General features: G+C 38.1%; 1 protein-coding gene across 2 annotated transcripts in view; it reads right to left on the minus strand.

Annotated features, from left to right (window-relative positions):
* chchd6a (coiled-coil-helix-coiled-coil-helix domain containing 6a) overlaps positions 1–19,602 on the minus strand; it is a 121,505-nt gene that overhangs the window by 73,175 nt on the left and 28,728 nt on the right. For both annotated transcript variants that reach the window (XM_036590613.1, XM_036590614.1), the window contains exons 5-6: positions 16,965–17,048; positions 6,196–6,266 (exon numbers count right to left, since the gene is read on the minus strand). In XM_036590613.1, the coding sequence (XP_036446506.1) occupies positions 6,196–6,266; positions 16,965–17,048 (155 nt within the window). The remainder of the gene's footprint in view (positions 1–6,195; positions 6,267–16,964; positions 17,049–19,602) is intronic.

Below are 19,602 nucleotides of genomic sequence, written 5' to 3' on the forward strand. Positions count from 1 at the left end.
GTTTATAGTTTATAGCCCAGATTTGTGGAAAAATGGGTCAACTTTCAGTAGACAAAAAAATGTGAGTTCAGCTTCTTTTATTATAAGGGTTTAAAATTACATTACCCATCTATTTGACTGGAAAGAAGACAGTTACAGCTCTCATATGACACCAACGTTTTGAATGTAGCTCATATAATATGAAAGTTATGAAGAATATGACGAAGTGCGTTTTGGAACCACCAGTGGTCTCAAGGAGTTCAAGAGGTTAAGAATGTCTCTGATATAAATGAACACCCCACCCCCTTTTCTCAACAGCCTGTGATCTTGCAATTCAGATGACTGTTCACCATGTAATAATGCATCTTTCAACATACATATGATTCAAATCCATGTCTCTCCAAAACATGAATTGAGGCAAACACTGCAGCCCTATTGTCCAAAAGGCAACCTTTCTTGTATGGTTTCCACACTGAGATCCCTCTCTCCATCCTTGCTAGGCCGGGGCCTCTCTGGTTATCACATACACCTACCATACAGGAATTACAAGAGAACTTTGAAGGCACACGATTTCTGACTATAGCCCATCTGTGTATGCACAACCTGGCAGTCACACTCTACCCCATCCATCAATGGAAAGAGACCACCATAGGACTGCTGTTTACCTAATATTATTTGGATGGTGGACTATTCTCAGCATAGCAGTGATACAAAGCACGCAAAAGCAGGGGTCAATGATCTTATCCACAAAGGGCCGGTATGGCTGCAGGTTTTCCTCCCACATGAAGCAGAAGCATACCTGATTTCACCTGTTTAATCAGTTGGTCTCAGTCTTCCAACAAGTAATAAGTTATGTGAGGTGTGTTCCTGCTTGGTTGGAATGAAAACTCACACCCATACCAGTCCTTTGTGGTAAGATTGGTGACCCCTGCAGGTTTTCACTCCAAACAAGTTGATGCACAGCTGATTCTACTTGTTTAATCAGTTGGTCTTAGTCTTCAAACATTTCATCAGGTGATATTCTGCTTTGTTGGAGTGAAAACCTGCAGCCACACTGGCCATCTGCGGACAAGAACGGATACACCTGGTCTATAGCTTTTCCATGCACAATTTGTATTAGTCATTTTCCAGCGTTATTCAAGCTCTGGTCCTGCACGGACAGTGTTCAGCACAGTTTGGTGATTTCCCTCCAGGATCAGAGTTGAATACACCTGATCTAGCACTTCATTGGTGATCAATGATGGCCCACCATCCAAATAATATCTGGCTAGTGGCGGTCCAATGGGGGTCCTCTACCTTTGATGAACATGATAGCAGTAAATGGTGTCAGTCGCCATTTTAGCTCAAAAAACTACCGTGGTAAACCTAAATCCGTGTGACAATCCTCAATCATCAAATAACCAAAAGTGTCATTTGTTAAATTTAGCAGAAAACATTTGAACATCATGTGAACTGTAATGCTAGAAGACTGAATTCTGTGTGCCTGAATATTGTGTGCATGTTTTCACATTCATTGTACATAAAGATATTAAAGTTTATGGTTGGGTTATGGGAACACTGTATTTGTTGCTTGTAATGTATTTTCATGTTTGTTTCATGTTTGTGTGATGGTTTATTTGTGTACATTGGCCCATCTGTAAGGGAGGGAGAATTGCTCCAAAAGTATAAAAGGAAGAAATCAACAGGTGCAATCAATGACCTGACGAAACCAATGGGTCGAAACAGTCAACCTTTTGTGAGTTTGCCAAACGCTCTTTTCACTAAACACTGGATATACATCGTCGAAGGTTGTGCTCTATGAGTGGAGATCTTTGGCCTCTTTTCCACTGCAGGGCCGAACGGTTCTGAGCACGGAGGGTAACCGTTACAGTGGCGTTTCCACGCGGACACGGTTCAATGCGTAACGCTTAAAACCGCTCAGGCCGTTTTTTTTTTGCATGGTTAGCTAACCGTACTCAGGGCCACAGAACCGCTCGGTGGGATGATGTAATAACGTAGCTGTTCGCTGATTTTTTCCATCTTTATATAGGTATTGTGCCACAGCATCCTGCCGCGCTATTTCCAACCCAGAAGCATTCAAATAAATTCAGTTTGCTCAAATTAATGAAAGCAGCGCACAATTTTGAATCTAACATTCAATAAACTTTAAAGCTTCAATCCAAAACCAATTTCTAAATGTTAAACGGCGCTGTCTAACCAGCTAGGAGAGAGTAGCTGGTTAGCGCTAACTTAGCTAGCATGCTGTCAGCGCTGGTCACCACAGAACAGATTTGATTCCGACTAAAAAAACTTTACTGACACAAATTTGGATGATAATGACTCAAATCTGAGGAAGCGAAGCCGAGTGGCTGATGTTAGAAGAACAGAAAGCTGAAATGAACCTCTTCTCTGGTGTCGGAAGCTGGAGACTCCTAGCTAAGCTAATGCTAGCCGGCACGTCTCTCCTAGCTAACTTAGCTTAAGAGATCCAAACACCACTATGCAGGTTCGATTCGAGTAACTGCTCTGTTGTCACAAGTACAGATGATAAAAACGAGAGTAAAGTTGACCGATAGGTGTTGGAGTGACAGAAAGCCGAAATCAGACCTGTTCTGTTAGTGCTTTAAGCTGTAGCCTGCTAGGCTAAGCTATCGCAAGTGCCTCCCACTGCAGTACAGGCTCAGTTCTAGCAAACTGATAACCTCTCATACATCTTCAGATAAGACAGAACTATTCATCATGGTCAAACTCGGAGGTAAACAGCTGTCGAGTAGTCTGTGAGCCATCTTTACCACAACCTAAGTGTATTATTTGAACCTCTAGCTGTTCCTAAGGATCTTTGCCTATGACTCACTGCCCCTGCAGCCCTGTTCAAGTACAGCAATTCCTCTTCTAGTCAAACTTCAACTCTCTTCCTGCAGGCACTTTGAATCTGAAACTATCAGATATACTGGAGCTCTCCCTTTGCCCTGTGCTGGAGGAGGGGGTGGCAGTGGTGGGAACAGTGCTGTATCAAAGCTCCATGTGGCAAAGATGCAGGCAGCAGAGGCAGCCTGAGCCACTTGAGCTGAACCGGACAGGGAGAGATTAGCCACCGGCCTCGTCATGCTCCATGACTCGGGGGTCTTGAGGCTGCCGTAGCCCTCAGGGATTAAAAGGGGGGATTAAAACATCAGCAGTGAGCAGGTATAAGAGCAACACTGCCAGCTAAGTCTCTGAATGCGGCACACCATAAATACAATTACCAACAAGTGGACTGGCTGGCTGGAAAATACTGTACCTAAGCCAGTGCAGAAATTTCAAGTCCACAGGACTTAACAGTCTGCAGAGTTAAATTAAATTAAAAGATTTAATTTATTCTGTTGTTGTCCGTCTGTTGCAAATGTCTAATGGTAAAAAATAATAATTTTGGCAGACGCCAAGTACATATTCCATACACAAAGACTCTAAATCTCTAAGAAATGAGATGTAGACTCAAAAAAAAAAACTATCATTTTAAAATCTCAAAAAAGGTTATATTTTAGATTAAAATTCTGAAATTATAAATAATAAATTATAAATTATATTTTAGATTGAAAAATATAGGTTAGATTGCAATTATGCAATCAAAGTACTAAAATAAAATAAGCACCATATTTCTACAGTAGAACGTTCAGGAGCAGTATCTAAAAACAATTAGCCTAATATTTTCAGGATTTTGTATTAGCTCTGCATTAGGCACAGCTTCCTGGCATGTAGCACAAAAGATGCATGCTACTGGATGCTGATGTTCCAACACATTTAATTTGTCAGAGAAATGTATTTTAAATTTCTGCAAAATTAAATAGTTAAGATGTAAAGATGAAGTCATTTAGAGTGGTTTGATGTGAAATGTTCCTTTCGAGAAAAACTTACCAATCAGAAATGTTCACAGCAGTGGTGATAGGAACCAGAAGTCATTGACATTGTTTTACATTAGATCTAATCTTTGTCTGACTTTGACTTTGTTTACATCCCAAATGATTAAATGTAAAAAATTATAAAAAAAAAAAAAAAATTTTAGTAACTTTGAAAAATCAGTGGAATTCCCCTTTAACTGTTTAAAGCATCAGCCTAGCCTTAAAAGGCGATAAAAGCCACATACTATCTCTACCTTCTCTTTCACATCTTTAACAATGAGTCCTTGGCAACACACCCAGATTAAGACACATGCATTTCAGAGTATAACACAGCATCTACTCGCAAGTAAGAGCAAAACAGAACTATAAAATACAAAAGTTAAACCTTAAAATTACCGTTTCACTTAATTGATATTAATTTTCTCTTTCTGTGATAAAATGCAATGAATGCACAAATAGTGAATTCAGTACTGGAATACTGGCACGTTGAATGGTTAACTGAGTACTCAAGTGCCTGTGCACATCCCTAAAAGTCATGCAGGCTAATGGACAGACATCTATGTGTATAAATCGCCTATATCTGTCATTACAATATGAAAGCACATTGCCTTGTTGATTTGGTTTTCCATGTATGCTACTACCTGATTCTCCACAGTCAGCAAAGTGCTTGAAAGATTAGCAGACGCCAGATTAGCATGAATGACTACATCACTTCCCTTGCACACTGACTAGCACACTGTATGCTGGGATTAGATTAGCACCACCAACAGGTCTGCTTGCACAGACAAAAGTTACAAAGCAGTGCAGCCTGAATTACTGCCAGCATGGCTTCAAGATTGCGTACTATTTTTTGGCTTTGTGAGTCCTTTTGCCTGTCAGTGTAAATAAGAGACAGCAGGGTTGCAAACAATAGCAACCCCTCAAAGCCATCTTTGTATCTTTGTACATTGGGACATGAATTATTAAGAACAGATTAATTACTGACTTGCTAATTAAGTACCTATTGTGATAGTGACATTGGCACAAGAGAGTGAAATATAATCAGTTCAAGAATAAGATCATAGGTAAAAATGACTTCTCTCTAAACATAATTGGTGTATGAAAGTGTTTTAATGGTATCCAATGTCTTCCATGTCATAAACTTTAGAAGAAAGTACAAGAGTATTCTGGGGACAGAGGTAAGCAGAAAAAGAGAGAGATAAAAGACTCAGAGGTGCGCTGAAGTAAATGTGGAGCAACGAGAGAGCCACAAACAATCAGCATTATTAACAGATATCACTTCTGCCTAGAGCAAAGGAACCTGTTAAATGAACCTGTTAAAGAACCTTTGTGCCCCTCACAGGGAAAATGAATTTCAACAGCAGTTTAATCTCCAGCAGTTTTCCAACTGGCTACAGACACAGACAGGTGAGAGAAAGCTGACACTGCACAGTCAATGTTCCCGGAGGGACCAAGTCAAGAGGTAAACCTCAGAGAATAATCCATATTCAGTGCCTTTCTTGCTGCCATTTTTGTAGAAATAGAAATTGTATCTCAAATCTTCCTTCTTGGTTTGATGCAAACTCCAAGAAGCATTTATTTCCTAATTTATTTTCATTCTATGTGTATTGAGAAGCTAGGGCACCTCATGTCCACAGAAACAAGAGTTGATATGAAAACAATAAAACAAACTCAGCTCTGACCCTAACTTCAATTACATACTGTGTCTGTTTCAAAGACCAAAGCTTAGAGTATTAGGTACACATACTTTGCAAATAATATCAGTGGCAATTTTAGTGGTAATCATATGGTAGTCCCTTTCCATTCCTATGACAGAAAACTGTTTTTCTTTTTTTGCTCCTTAACATTTCTTACTTAACTTTCTCAAACCATACAAGAGCCAGAACACTAGAACCACAGACGTTTTTCAGAGAAGACAGAAGTATTTCATCATGGTCAAATATGGATGTCTAGTCTTCTTGTGTCAAACAATCAAAACATGCAAGACAAACGTTTATTACTTTGCCTCTTCAGTTGGCATTTTGTAAAGGCAAAAAAAAAATTCTTAGCAATGATCTTCAACTTGCTATATGTCTGATTCTGAATGCTGACAAGCAGCCAAGATCATGTGGCTCCCATTCAGGAAATTCTTTTGTTGTTACCTCTGTAGTCAGTGCAACACATTTCTACACCTAATCTACTGTGAAGCTCTTTAAGCAAAAATGTTTTTGCAACTAATCATATTACTCAATTTGTCTTAATAAGTGATATGATATTAATAAGATATTGTGCTTTACAGACAACAGAACTCAACGAAATTGCAAAATTTTAGAAGTCAACTTCACGGCAAACACAGTAAGCTTACAGTAAAACTACTTACTTTATGTTAGCCTCACTCCTGTTGGCAGCAGCATGGAACTGTTCAACAGATGTTTTGAAGTGATCTAGGTTCTAAAACACACACACACACACACACACACACACACACACACAAAACAAAAAATGAATACAGAAATGATTAACAAACAGTATGAAAAGAAGCAAGAAGTTTTTAGATGCCCTAGTTCTCTACTCCCCACAACAAGTGTTGCTTTGAGAGTACTACTTAAAGTAGGGCATTACGACTGCACACAGCAAGAACACAAGGCAGTTTTTCTGCCTTTTTTTCCCGCTACTAGCCAAATCTTTCCAATAGAGAATCAACACTCCAAAAATATGCCCAAAAACATTTAAACTGAAACTGAAAAGCGATCCAGTTCAGCAAGGATGCTAAGAAAAATTACATCAGTAAAGGTTTATGCAAAACACACATTTTAATAGATCTCCTTCATAAATTCTTCAGTCAAAGGCATTTGTAAATTAAGCTGTATTGATTTGAAATTTGAATATTTGTTCTTTTAGAGATGGGACTAATTTTAATTTCCCACCAAAGTGTGCAGGTGGAGTTTTCACAGGCTCTTGAATGATCACACAGATGGATAAGGGCTGGGGACTGGCAGCAGGTTCACAATAAGATACATCTCACAATGTAGTGGTGGGCAATATGGCAAAAATATCATATCGCAATACTTACAAATATTTTCTATTTTCTATATGTATCATGATATTTTGACACAGACACAAATGCACTAGTGGTGCCACATTTAAAAACTGCCATTAAAAACTCTGGATGCAATTTTTATTCTGCATTTCACATTCTGCAGAACTAATTATGCTCTCTTTATAATGACATGTAGTTGGTCAGTGTTCTTTGAGTACGGAAAATATCAACAATCTGCTCAGAAAAGTATATTGTGTATTAGCCCTGGGGGATAGTGTAATCAGATACCATCAATAATGGACAAGAAACTTGATGGATAACTGCCATTTTGGGAAAAGAAGTGAGGGCTAGAGAGGACTAATTTACCTTTAATGACTTCATTTTCATATTTAAAAAGTGTGCCCCAACAGTCATTATTTCGTTTTGTTTGTTTGTTTGTTTGAGAGAAAGAGAGAGAGAGAAGGGGGATGCTAGCTTTACTGCACAGCAATCTTAAAGAAAGCAGAATCACTTGTTTACTGAGTTGCTCCACTGTCTGAAAGTTGGATAAATCTACATAAGAACAGTTTTTAAAAAGTTATTCTCTCATGCCTGTTTTTTTCAAAGACCTCTATTGTTAAAGCACAAGTTTTATATAATTCATGTTATACAGTCACATATTTCAAAGATTTATTCACAGAATTCACCCTCTGCCCAATAGCTTATACATTATATTATGAGTGAGGTTTGACTCAACAGGTTTTCTTTTTGAAGCACAGGAAAACAAAAATTGCTCTATATGTAATAAAAAAAAATTAATATCCATGGTAACTGACCACACGCTACAGTTATCCCTTTAATGATAATAATAATAATAACCATAATAATAATAAAAATAAAAATACATGGAAAATGCAAAGCAGACAAACAGTGGTAGCATTAATAGCACTACATGGAATCCTTTTCTGTTCATAGAGCACAAGCAGGGAGATTTGAGAATAAGTTATTTTTACATTTCACAATCTGATCTCTGCCATTACAGCCTGTTTCCTTCTTGTCCTTGCCATCTCTCTCATACTTTCTCCTTTGCACTAATCTGGGCCCAGCAGTACAGAAAGCATTCCATTTGACTCTTTACTCTGGATACCATTAAGAGAACTGCACTTTAAATGTTAATGGTTTTAATGAAGTTACGGCAGACCTCTGATATCTGGGAAACTGCTGGGATGGCTATTTGGGGGTGAGATGAAAAGAGGCATAAGCCTAAGATGTCTACAGTTCAGAAACACATTTATGCAAAAAACACATGAGAAGGAGTGCTATACCCTGAGATACTGGCACTGGTGAGCAGTGTGAACTGAGTGAATTATTGGAGTATATAAAAGTTTCTTTATTGAAATTTATTATTAGCCTTTGAGAGAATGATAACACAAAAATTAACAAGTACGTTCATATTCCACTAAGACAATAGTTCCATTAAACACTGTATACTGCTAGCTGTTGCTAGGTAACAGGTGAATAAGGTGCAGTGAAAGTTTGTGAGATATTAAAAAAGCAGTCATTAAATAATAATATGAGGAAATAATTGGCACATATAGATACTGGCCTCTCAGCCAATCATTTTGCAAGGTCAGAATTAACTGTGGTATAATCAGGCACAAAAAACCCTCTATGATCACCACTGTTTTGTGAATTCACTTCTACCGTCAGTGGTATAATTATTGGCACCCTTGTTAAAGATGGGGAAAAAACAGGTCAAGAATGTCTTTTTGGTTAAGTAGCCAATTCTCACACTGAAAATATGAGAGAAATCTAATGTTTAATTTACCTTAGTGTAAAAAAAGAAAAAAAATCTAAATTACGTGTCAGTTCTTTGCACCCCTAGAAATTTCACAAGTCCACCTTGCGTTTTTCAGGAACTCTTAAGCAGTCATCCATGACTTCTTGTTTCACTGGGCTCTAAGAGGTAACACAAGAGGCCTAATTTTTGAAAATGCTCATATCCACTGCAGTAATTCAGAAGTTTACAACTGCCAGAGCTGTAGAGAACTTGCCTGGAAAAAAGATGTATGTGTTTTTACCTCCAGGCACAGTGAGGAAGTTAAACATTTCTCAATCACCATGGTTGGAGATGTGCCAAGTTAGGAGTATCTTGGGGTCACCGAATCTTCAAAAACACAATTACACATGGGTGGGAAGTAATAAAATATATGTACTTCATTACTGTACTTAAGTAAGTTTTTAAAGTATCTGTGCTTTACTTTTTGTCACTTAATACATTTTACATTTACTCCAGACATTTCAAAAGAAAAATACATACTTTCTACTCTACATTTTCAAAACACACTTGTTACTAATATTATTTCTTTCTTTTAAATCAAGCAACTTCTATTCCGGCACCTTATTAAGCATCCAACTTGTTAGCAACCTGAAATCTTACTGGATGTAAAACCAGAATAGGAGCACATGAGAAAAAGATGAAAAGAGAAGAAGCAGATGCGATGGATAATTCAAGGAATTGAAAGAAAGCAATAGTGACGAATCAGCATGTCTTCCAGAAGATACAAATACGTCAGAAACTAATTCCCCTCCATGGTCTTATTTACAAGAACTATTTCACCTGGATGGTTCAAAAAGATCGTGGTATGTACAATGGGCACAATCACAATAATAACAATAACAACAACAACAATAATAATAATAATAATAATAATAATAATAATAATAAGTGTGAAGCTGTATGATGAGACTATAGATACTGGTCCTGAATCTCTTTATCCTTTCGTGACTGGATTGTTTCAGATGGTTTTCACCACTGGGTATTCATATAATATTGTAACACAAAATTAATCCTTAACACCCACAGATCTCCAACACCACCAGGCAGCTTATGGCTCTTCAGAAATGTTTCCTGTTTAACTGAAAACATAGAGCAAATGGTACCAGCTGAATGTAAAGACAGTAACATAAAAGTCTGGGTGAACATTTTTGGAGTTAAATAGGGCTCTGGGAGGTTTGCTAAGCCTTATTACACACCATACTTTATTTTCCATCTCATCTTCAAAACAATCAGTTTCAGACCTCATCATGTTTGCTATTCAAGCAGTGGACAATGGAAAAGTGTGGTTAAACTCAGCAAACAAGTGGCTCTAAATGTAAGCACACTGGGGACGGACAGAGGTTAGCAAAACGGAAACTCCTCACACGTTCCTGAATGCATCAGCTCCGACCAGCCGTTCTTGCTGAAACGCAGCATTAATGGATCTGCCAACTATAATCATCCAGCTGGCACCTGGTATGCCTTGGTTCTACTGTGGTTTAACACTCTCTTCCCCCACCGGTCATATTTCAAATACAGCTACCGTGGTCCTATCCAATCAATGACTCAATCCGAACTATGTACCACTATGTGCTTCACTCCAAAAAGGTCTTTGAGCTTCTTTGAGGGCCAGGGAGTGATGAGCCAAGCTGAAGTCAAAATCTAGGCACAGCAATATTTACTAGATGTCCATTTAAAATCTCTTCTCTACAAAGTAGAGCATGCATTCTGTAGCACATGCACTGCACCATCTACCAAAGACTCCTTCCAATCAAAGGTCAAATACTAAGTACTACAAACCAGTTAACACTCTTGCTTTTGCCTCTTTCTACTCAAGGCATGGTAAGAGACTGGCCATCATCAGTTATTACCTTTACTTATGGCTAGCAAATGGTAAGCGGCAGCATCTGCTGAGATAAGTGCTGAGACCTGCCTTTTAGGCCAAGATAGCAGTAATATACTTTTTAACTGCTTGTCTAAAAGTATATTACTGCTATTTTGGCCTTAAAGGCAGATCTCAGCACTTATCTCAGCAGATGCTGCCACTTACCATTTACTAGCCATAAGTAAAGGTAATCACTGTTTATCTATTAATTTGTGCAGTTCATATATATATATATATATATATATATATATATGACTGAACTGCACAAATTTGATTTTCTACACACACAATAGCAGTATTTATAATTTTACTGCTACAGCTTGGCTAACCTCCTTGCCATCTAGCACTGGCCTTGTAGACCAAGAGCAAGTGAGGTATTACAGCCCTGTAGGCCCTGACATGAGCATGCATTCGGCCTGCCACGCAGGAGAAATTAATAATCAACTTGGAAGAAAAAATACAATTAAAATGTGATTCGTTTCCCCCTAAAGCTTTGAAGTAAATAAAATTGTGATTTGCTGGAGTCGGCAAGCAAGCCCCAGGCCAGCAAGAGCTAAAGCTGCCACTGCTCCTCTCCTCTCAGTCCAGGTGAAGTCTTCCTGAGCTGGTTAGGAAATTTCCAGAAAGAAGGCCCCCACCGACATCGTGTCAGCTTTGCTGTCAGGATTTTAGGAGGATTATTATCTCGTACCCACGCTCAAGTGCTTCAAAGTGTTTTGCACCAGTGACAAGGGAGAGCAGGGGGAGGCTTGTCTTGAGAGTGTGGAAGCAGGAGAGGGGGTGCAGAAATGTGTGGGGAGCCAGCAGAAAGCTTTAGAGGGATTAGAGTGTGCCAGAGCTAATTCAAAACAGTGACGGCGGGATGCAGCTGTTTACAGCTGATGCTTTTCAAGGCGCTAACTTGCAGTCTTCAGGAGAATTTGACGAAGTGAGCCGATTATGTGCAACACTTTCAAAAAACAAAAAGCCTGGTGTGATAAAAGCAGGTTTCCACCGACAGCGCCGAAAGCATTCTCACGAAGGCCTCTGGTACCTGTACACCTGAGATAGATGGCTTCGGCCGCACCTGCCATCGATGCTACTACTAGCGGCAGGACTAAGAAGCCATTCCTCTAAGAGGCTGTCATACCTATCCTTGTTTCTGTGAAGTGACAACGCTCTGAACAGACATGCCAACCGGCTGCATTATCCCTCTCCCATGGCCCCACTGTCACTCCACAACCTAAGCCTGAGTGCAAACACTCTGTATGCCTTCTACTGCCAGCCTCTGATTCCTTTAGCAAATGGCAATTTCTTGTAATGAGGTAAATATAAATAGTGAAGCATCTGACACACTAGGTAGAGCCCATTCGCTATCAGAAATCAGTGAGCTGGTCCATAGTCTCAGTGCGGGGGGATCTCCCAAGGTGAAATGTTTATTTATGATGATCACACAATAATTAGCACTCGGTCGCTGTTAATCCTCGCAGCCTGTGCCTGCCCTGAGCCAATAGAGACGACTGACAATGCAGACCACCCCCTTTATGCCCTAGAGTAATCACTGTGGTATATATTCGGTCTAACCATTTCAACTCCTCTATCAGGCTAAGCTAGGATGTTTCAAAGAGACAATAAATGGAATTAAAGCCAATGTGGTTCAAAGTAATAAAAACTTGTGGGGACCAATTCATGTATTCTATTAGCTTTCATTTTAAAGTAAATCATAAAGTATAAACACTTCCTCCTGCACATGGTCCAGCACCACTCAAATACAGTATAAATATTGGAAAGGCCTGCTACTACAAACAAAATGGAGATTGGTTTGTAACAGTCCTGAAGCACAATCTCAGGCACAAATGAAAAGTGCAAGAAGTCTGCATAAAACTAGATTGTAAATTTACTGCATGATGACATAGTTTAAAATAAGCCTCTCATAAACAATGTGGTAACAAAGACACAAGCATTAAATTGTCAGCCCAGCAAAGCCACCATGAAGACCATTCTGCTGTTAATATTTCTTTTTGCAATCCTTTGTTTTCACATCGTTATGGACCATGTAACCAAACACTGACTGAAATCAGTGAGTCCAAAATGAACAAACAAAAAAGCAATTCTTCAACCCAGTGAGTGAGCAACCCTCTTAGTACAGCTCAAATGAACAATGGGAAAGAAGCTGAAAAGGGGGGGTATCAAATAAAGAAGCATTATCCCCTAAGGCTGTCAAGGTGGCTTGGGAACTTTTGTGTTGCAAGTGAAAGGATGGTTGAAGAGAGCACAAATATCTGTTGTCTCAATTAATGTTAGATTTTATGGCCAGAGGATAAAAGAGGAGATTTTCCACTGAAACCAATGATTAAGAGCAAACCGTACAAAGTCAGAGCCAGTAGTCTACAGGCATTCATGGCTTGCCTTGAACACATTTACAGTCGTGAGAAGCAGTTTGTGAACACTTCGAATTATCTGCTTTTTTACATGAATGGCCTCTAAAATGTGACATTATTATTATGTACTGATCTTCATTTATAAGTTATAAGAATCTAAGTCAATCGACGCACAGTATTTTAGAGCACATATTTTTTAAAGAAAGGGTTTAAACAATCATGAAAAAGTATGCAAGTCCTTACATTTAGTAACTTTTGGATTGCTGGAAACTTTAGGCTGCTGTTAAGTGGACTTGGAATGACATCAAGCCATCCAGGTCCTGACGCTACATAGCCTCTTCACACAATTATACTACCTTTACCATACATCACAGCTGAGATGATGTTTTGGTGTTGGTTTTGTTCCAGCACTGCTAAGGAATATTCCGGAGACCTTCTTGCAAGTTTAAGATATTCTTATTATTATTATTATTATTATTATTATTATTTATTTTTTAAACATTTGAAAGTGCAGTGGTTTCCTCCATTAAACTTTTAAACAACATTACAGCTGAGAACCTCTGAATAATCTTTTTGGAAGAGGTCACTGTCCTCCAGGTTCACGTGTTTTACATTAATCATTTTGTTTGTTTAAACCATTTGTTCAAAACAAACACAATCCTGTCAAATGAGCTTGCTAAATAGCACTGACTTTATTATTATGATTTAGATGAAACTCCGATCTCATTTAATGTACAATTCATGCACTGTTCCTCACAATTTCACCTGATCAATGATTGATGTACCTCCAATAGCTGATTTAAAAAAATCTAGCCAATTAGGTTGATTGTTGCCCTGTTACTAAAGGTCTTCCATAATTGCTAAAAACAAAATACAAACGGATTGTCCATGACCTTTTCAAATTTCTTAAACTGTGTTTCAACAAATGCTTCTCAGCATTCTGGGAAATTAAGGAAGTTGCCCAAAATAATCAAAAGAAAGCCCAGTTGCTCCCTTCCTTTTGGTATAACTGCAGTAATACGGCGGCTCTATATACGACAGCAGGCCAAGAGGAAGTGGTAAAAAGCAAATCTCGCCATTTGCCTGCTGCATTCCGTCGATAAGACCTCAGAGAGAGCAAGGAAAAAAAAACAGAGAGAGAGAGAGAGAGAGAGAGAGAGAGAGAGAGAGAGAGAGACACAGAGAGAGAACGACAGAGGAAAAAAAGGAGAATGACTGAAAATCGCAAATCTTGGAGAACGACGCTGACTTCATTTGCCAATAGCTAAATGGCTTTGAGGCTTTGCCTAAAGTACTTTCTGCACCATTGCACCTCACAGTGCAGAGCAAGCCCTTTCCATTTGAATGTAACGTTATTCATTTTTTTATTATTTTTTTTTAACACCAACGGGGTCAATCAATGCATAAAACTGGCAAACAGCGGAACGTGGCACTGCAGCCCATCTGATGGAGTAAATGCACTTCAGATTCCCTCTTCAGGGGCATAATGGCCATAATGATTTTTGTCCAGTCATTAGCAAGGGACAGATGGCTGAAGGTAGGACTTGGGAAATGACTTTGGCACACATCCCATGTGTGCAACACAGATCGCTGGAAAGTAAAAGAAAGTAAACAGGTTTAACTTTACCTGCACCAAGTTGCAGTTAGAACAGGGATAACATTTCTAAGTTGAAAGCAATCATAATAATACTAATTATTTCCATGTCCGTACAGGTAATGATAGCAACATTTATTTTTTTCCATGCTATAATTGCATATTAGCCATTTAAACTGCTTTAACAATTCTGCAGGGAAATAATTAATTTCTCTCTACCAAACACCTAATTCTTACAAGTGTTTAACAAAAGTTCAGTGTACAGCTGCAAGTGTATTTTTAATTGATAATTAATGTGGTATCACATCAAAATAATGGTAAACTACAAGTATAAGCCAATACTCACATAATTCTTTCAAGCAATTACTGCCAAACTTTCATACTGTGCATATGTTATTGTCCCTAGTTATGTAGACATGTTAATTCCTCACAGCTGATTTTCCATGGAAACCATAAGGCTTCAGAAATCACACTCATTTTCTGTGATTCAAACCCTTCAGGAAGAACATGAGTTCTCAAGCAGCTAGCTAATAGTCTTTACGTTTTTGTCTGTGTGTATGGATGGACCTTGTAGCTCAGCATCATCCCTTTTATATGTCTAAAATGTCAGGGACCAGCAGTTAAAATTATGTGGGAAGAAAGGTCTTAAAAAGCCAAGCAACAGCAGTAAGCATAAAAAATTGCTCTGGTGTGGCATTTGGGAATCCAAGCAGTGAGCATAAATCATGATGAACAAGCTAGAGGGTTCAACCTGTAAGTGATCGTAGCATTTATTCTTTGAGGTATGAGCAAAACATCATCTGGAACCATTTTCACTAAATTAGAAAAGAACATGAACCTTATACAAAATATACAAACACACAAACTTGTATGCATAAACTAAGGCCTGAGGTGCTAAAGCTTTCGCACCAGTTACAGGTTAAAAGCAGTCTGCATGTTATGTCCATGATAAAACACAAAATGTGCTTGTCTTTCTCATGAAAATTTCAGTATGAGATATTGGAAGTGTGGCTCATCCATGCCATCCATACATATTTACTTTATTTACTAAAGTTTGAGCAACCTCGACCCAAGCCAGTTTGGCATGGATTTTCCTCCTTCTTTTAAAACTAAGCATAAATTCGCATTAAGGTCTCTAAAAACGTGTTGTTCAGAGACTTCCTTTAACAGTGGCAGCACCTAGACGGTGGCATGGGCCTCAAATACACGCTGAAATAATTGGCAACAGAATAACATTATTTCAGCTCTCAGACTCAGATGTACATATGTGAAGATGTACCCATAGTCCGTGTTATTGTTTTTCAAATTCTATTTACTTAGCTGAAGTACAATAATACTCATATAGAATGTTTTGATGGATAGAACCTTATTTATTAACACTGCTCTCTCAGCAATCTTTGTCACTGAACTTTTATTTTCAATTCTGCCAATATTTTGTATATATTAGTATATATATATATATATTATATTATTTCACTGTGCCTTTTAGAGTCTGCCTCACAAAGATGCAGTTAGTAGGTGGGACTACCCATTTTTTTTTTGAAAATCTGCAGTAAACTTTAATGTTTGTGTCCCCATTTACTGCAGTAACAGCTTTTACTACATTCAGCTAGAACATTGTTATAAGGATTTCATTGCATTCAGCCACAAAAGCATTAGTGTAGTCAGGTAATGATGTTGGATGATTAGTTCACAAACATCACTACAACTCATTTCAAAGAGATTCAATTGCACGCCATTCAGTCTCATCCAATCCCAATTTGCACACACACACACACACACACACACACACACACACATACACACACACACACACACACACACATACACACAATTTTGAGAGCTGAAGGGTAGTCTAAGTCCCGATAAAGCATGGCTGACAGCAAGCCTCAGATGTGCGCTAGAATACAAATATTTTATATCCGTCTACTCCACACTGATTTCAGTGCGTAGCGTGAATACTAGTCAAGCTACACAGCCGCCACCTCATTCAAAAACTGCCACCGCAACAGCCATAGGTATAGCACCCCCACCAAATATTTCAGCACCCTTGTAGCACCCCAGTAAAAAATTCTGGCACCACCACTGTTTCCATCACTCCAGAGGATGCAGTTCCACTGCTCCACAGTTCCATGTCAGAGAGCTATACATCCCTCTAGCTGACACTAGGTATTGGGAATAATGACAACAGGCTTGTGTGTGGCTGCACCAGAGCATCTCATTCTATAGCCAATGCTTTTCTTGGGAGATTATAGAAGGTATGTTTGTGCATAACTGAATAAGGTGCACCCGTTGGTGACGCACAAAGTTGCTGAATTCACTAAATAGAGGGAATGCCTGGATACTTTGGGACATATAGTGTATTTGTGTACATTTGTGAGAAAATCTGTGTGAAAGTATTTAAATATCTAATTGTTTAGAGAGAGAGAGAGAGAGAGAGAGAGAGAGAGAGAGAAAACAACATTCACTAACCCTCTTCTCTAGCTGTGCAATATGCTCCCTGTAGAATGCATCCAGTGCTTTCAGTTCAGCCTCCTTCTTCTCCAGCTGCTTACCCTGCACAACAGTTAAAAAAAAAAAAATCACAGTTAATGGGGAAAAAAAAATCAATTAAATGTGATTCATGTCAGATGCATTGATATGGGAATTTTTGGCTGATGCCGATACATATCTGTCAAAGTCGATACCAATGCCAGTATATCAGCATTTATAAAATGGAATAATTGGCACATCTACCCAGCATTACAGAGAAATGTTATATATAAGGTTAAAACTGCATTAAAATGAATAAAATTCAAACATTTTAGCACAGTACACTCACAAAAAGATGGTTCTTCAATGGTTCTTTAGTAAAGACAATGGTTCAATATAGAATCATGAACACTCAACGAACCTTTTGCATGGTTCTTTGCGTCATGAAGTGGTTCTTCAGACTGATGAAGATTAAGTTGCATATGGTTCTATATAGAACACTTTTAAAAAGGGTCTTCTATAGCACCAAAAGGCGTTCTTCTATTGTTACAACATCACGCTCTTAACAAATGAAGTACCCTTTTTGGTGCTTTATAAAACCCTTTTCAAAAAGGTTATGTAGAACCTAGAGATGAAACAATATTAAAATTTCATATCACGATTATCATAACCAAAATTATCACGATTATCGGTATTATCGCGATATTGTTCAAATGTGTTGAAAAGTAAAATAAATAAATAAATAAATACTGATACACAAAGTGAAACTCATTTCACCAACTTTTATATTAACACAAATAGAATTGGCAGCAATATGCACTTCTTGTTTGCATAAACATTAAAACAATATAGTCAATACATTTGTAGTATTACTTTTGTATTATTTACAATACTTGTAATACTCTGTAAACAAAAGAATAGCAAATGTATTATTATTACTGTTATTATTATTATTATTATTACTGTTATTACTATTATTATTATTATTACTGTTGTAATTATCATTATCATTATTATTATTATTATTATTATTATTATTAATTACAATAACTAGGGATTTCCCTGCATAGAGAATTAAATCTCAACTAACTCTGAGGTGGGTCTTAATGGAAAATTACTACTTCTAAGAAGTGTTGCACTATGTATGGGACATTGAGTGATTTGAGACAGTGTTATTCTCTTCTCAGAAAGTGAACACTGCAAGCGAGACAAGAAAGGGGAGCTGTGCAGATTGATCCTTTGCAGCGTCTCGTTCCAGAGCTTGTGTGACTTAACTCAGAGCTCATCTTGGAGACACTGTTCCCCAGAAATATGTGTTAAAAGCTTTAGTTTCGATTCACTGACTGTTTTGTTTTTTTTTTTGACGCTAAAAGCTTCATTTTATATTATTAACAAACCATAAGTATAAGTTAAACCACACAAACCATGACATTTCTTCTATTTCTAAGTCCCCACAGACTTCTACATTAAAGTTAACCTTGCATTCTCTCAACAGTAGCGGGTGGTGGTCACAAAGATGACTCGTAAGGTTTGATCCGTTGCCCCCTTTTCGCCCGCTATTTTCTTTCTGCATGTTCTGCAGACAGGGTGGTCATCTTCAATTAACTTTCCTTCTGCATTCTTATAAAACTCAAAATATGACCACACGTCAGACTATGTCCAAATCTCTGTCACTACATTCCGCCATGTTCTCCCTTCTCTCCTTCTCCCTCTCACTCTCTCCTCCTCCCCATTCCCCTCTACACACACACACACACATCTGTATCCGAGAGAATGATTCTGCCTTTGTTTGACTCTGTACAGTAGGTTTTTCACATAGTTTTAACGATACTTTAAAGTACAAACAGTACTACTAACCGTCATTAATTTTACCACGGTTTACCGTGAAACCGGTAACCGTTTCATCTCTAGTAGAACCTATACAATACAACCGCCATTAATCTGAAGGATCATTTCACAATGCAAAGAACGCTTTAAACATGTAAATATCTCTTTGAGTGCATTCAAAGTCTTTACTAAAGAACCCTTGAAGAACCATCTTTTTTAGGAAAGTAACCCAACTTCACATCTGAAGCACAATAAATAAATCCTTCAAACATTATTTTGAAATATTGTTCGAACATAAACATCTGTGTGATGCTGATTACATTTCTCAAGTAAGTATCTGCCAACACTAATATCCAACGTCACTGTGCATCCCCACTCTAAACAGCTCATTTCGAATTCATTTACTTGGTGTTTAAAAGGAGTAAGTAGATGACTACAACCTGCAGTATGTTTAGAGTATGCTCAGAGGAGCATTAATAACGTTGCTTTATCAGTGAGCATCAAAGCAACCAGAAATTTCTGTCTGAAGAATGGGCAAAACCTCTTAATTCAGCTATGTTGACAAGTCTCAAAAACTGGAATATGGGCATCTGGTGCCAAAGTTTTCAGATCTAGCAAGAGAACAAGGAGGATCTGCAACATGAACATGTTCCAAAGCAAGCAAATGCAAAGAAATACAGAACATGCAAACTTCGTGTCCCAAGAGAATATATGACTTTGGAGCGGAGAATATATCAGATTAATCCATTGAAAGCCTAGAAGTAAATGATGACTGTGGCAAACACTTACCATTTTGACACCTAAAATAAGC

Source organism: Colossoma macropomum, unplaced genomic scaffold (assembly GCF_904425465.1).
Source record: "Colossoma macropomum unplaced genomic scaffold, Colossoma_macropomum, whole genome shotgun sequence".
Lineage (NCBI taxonomy): Eukaryota > Metazoa > Chordata > Actinopteri > Characiformes > Serrasalmidae > Colossoma > Colossoma macropomum.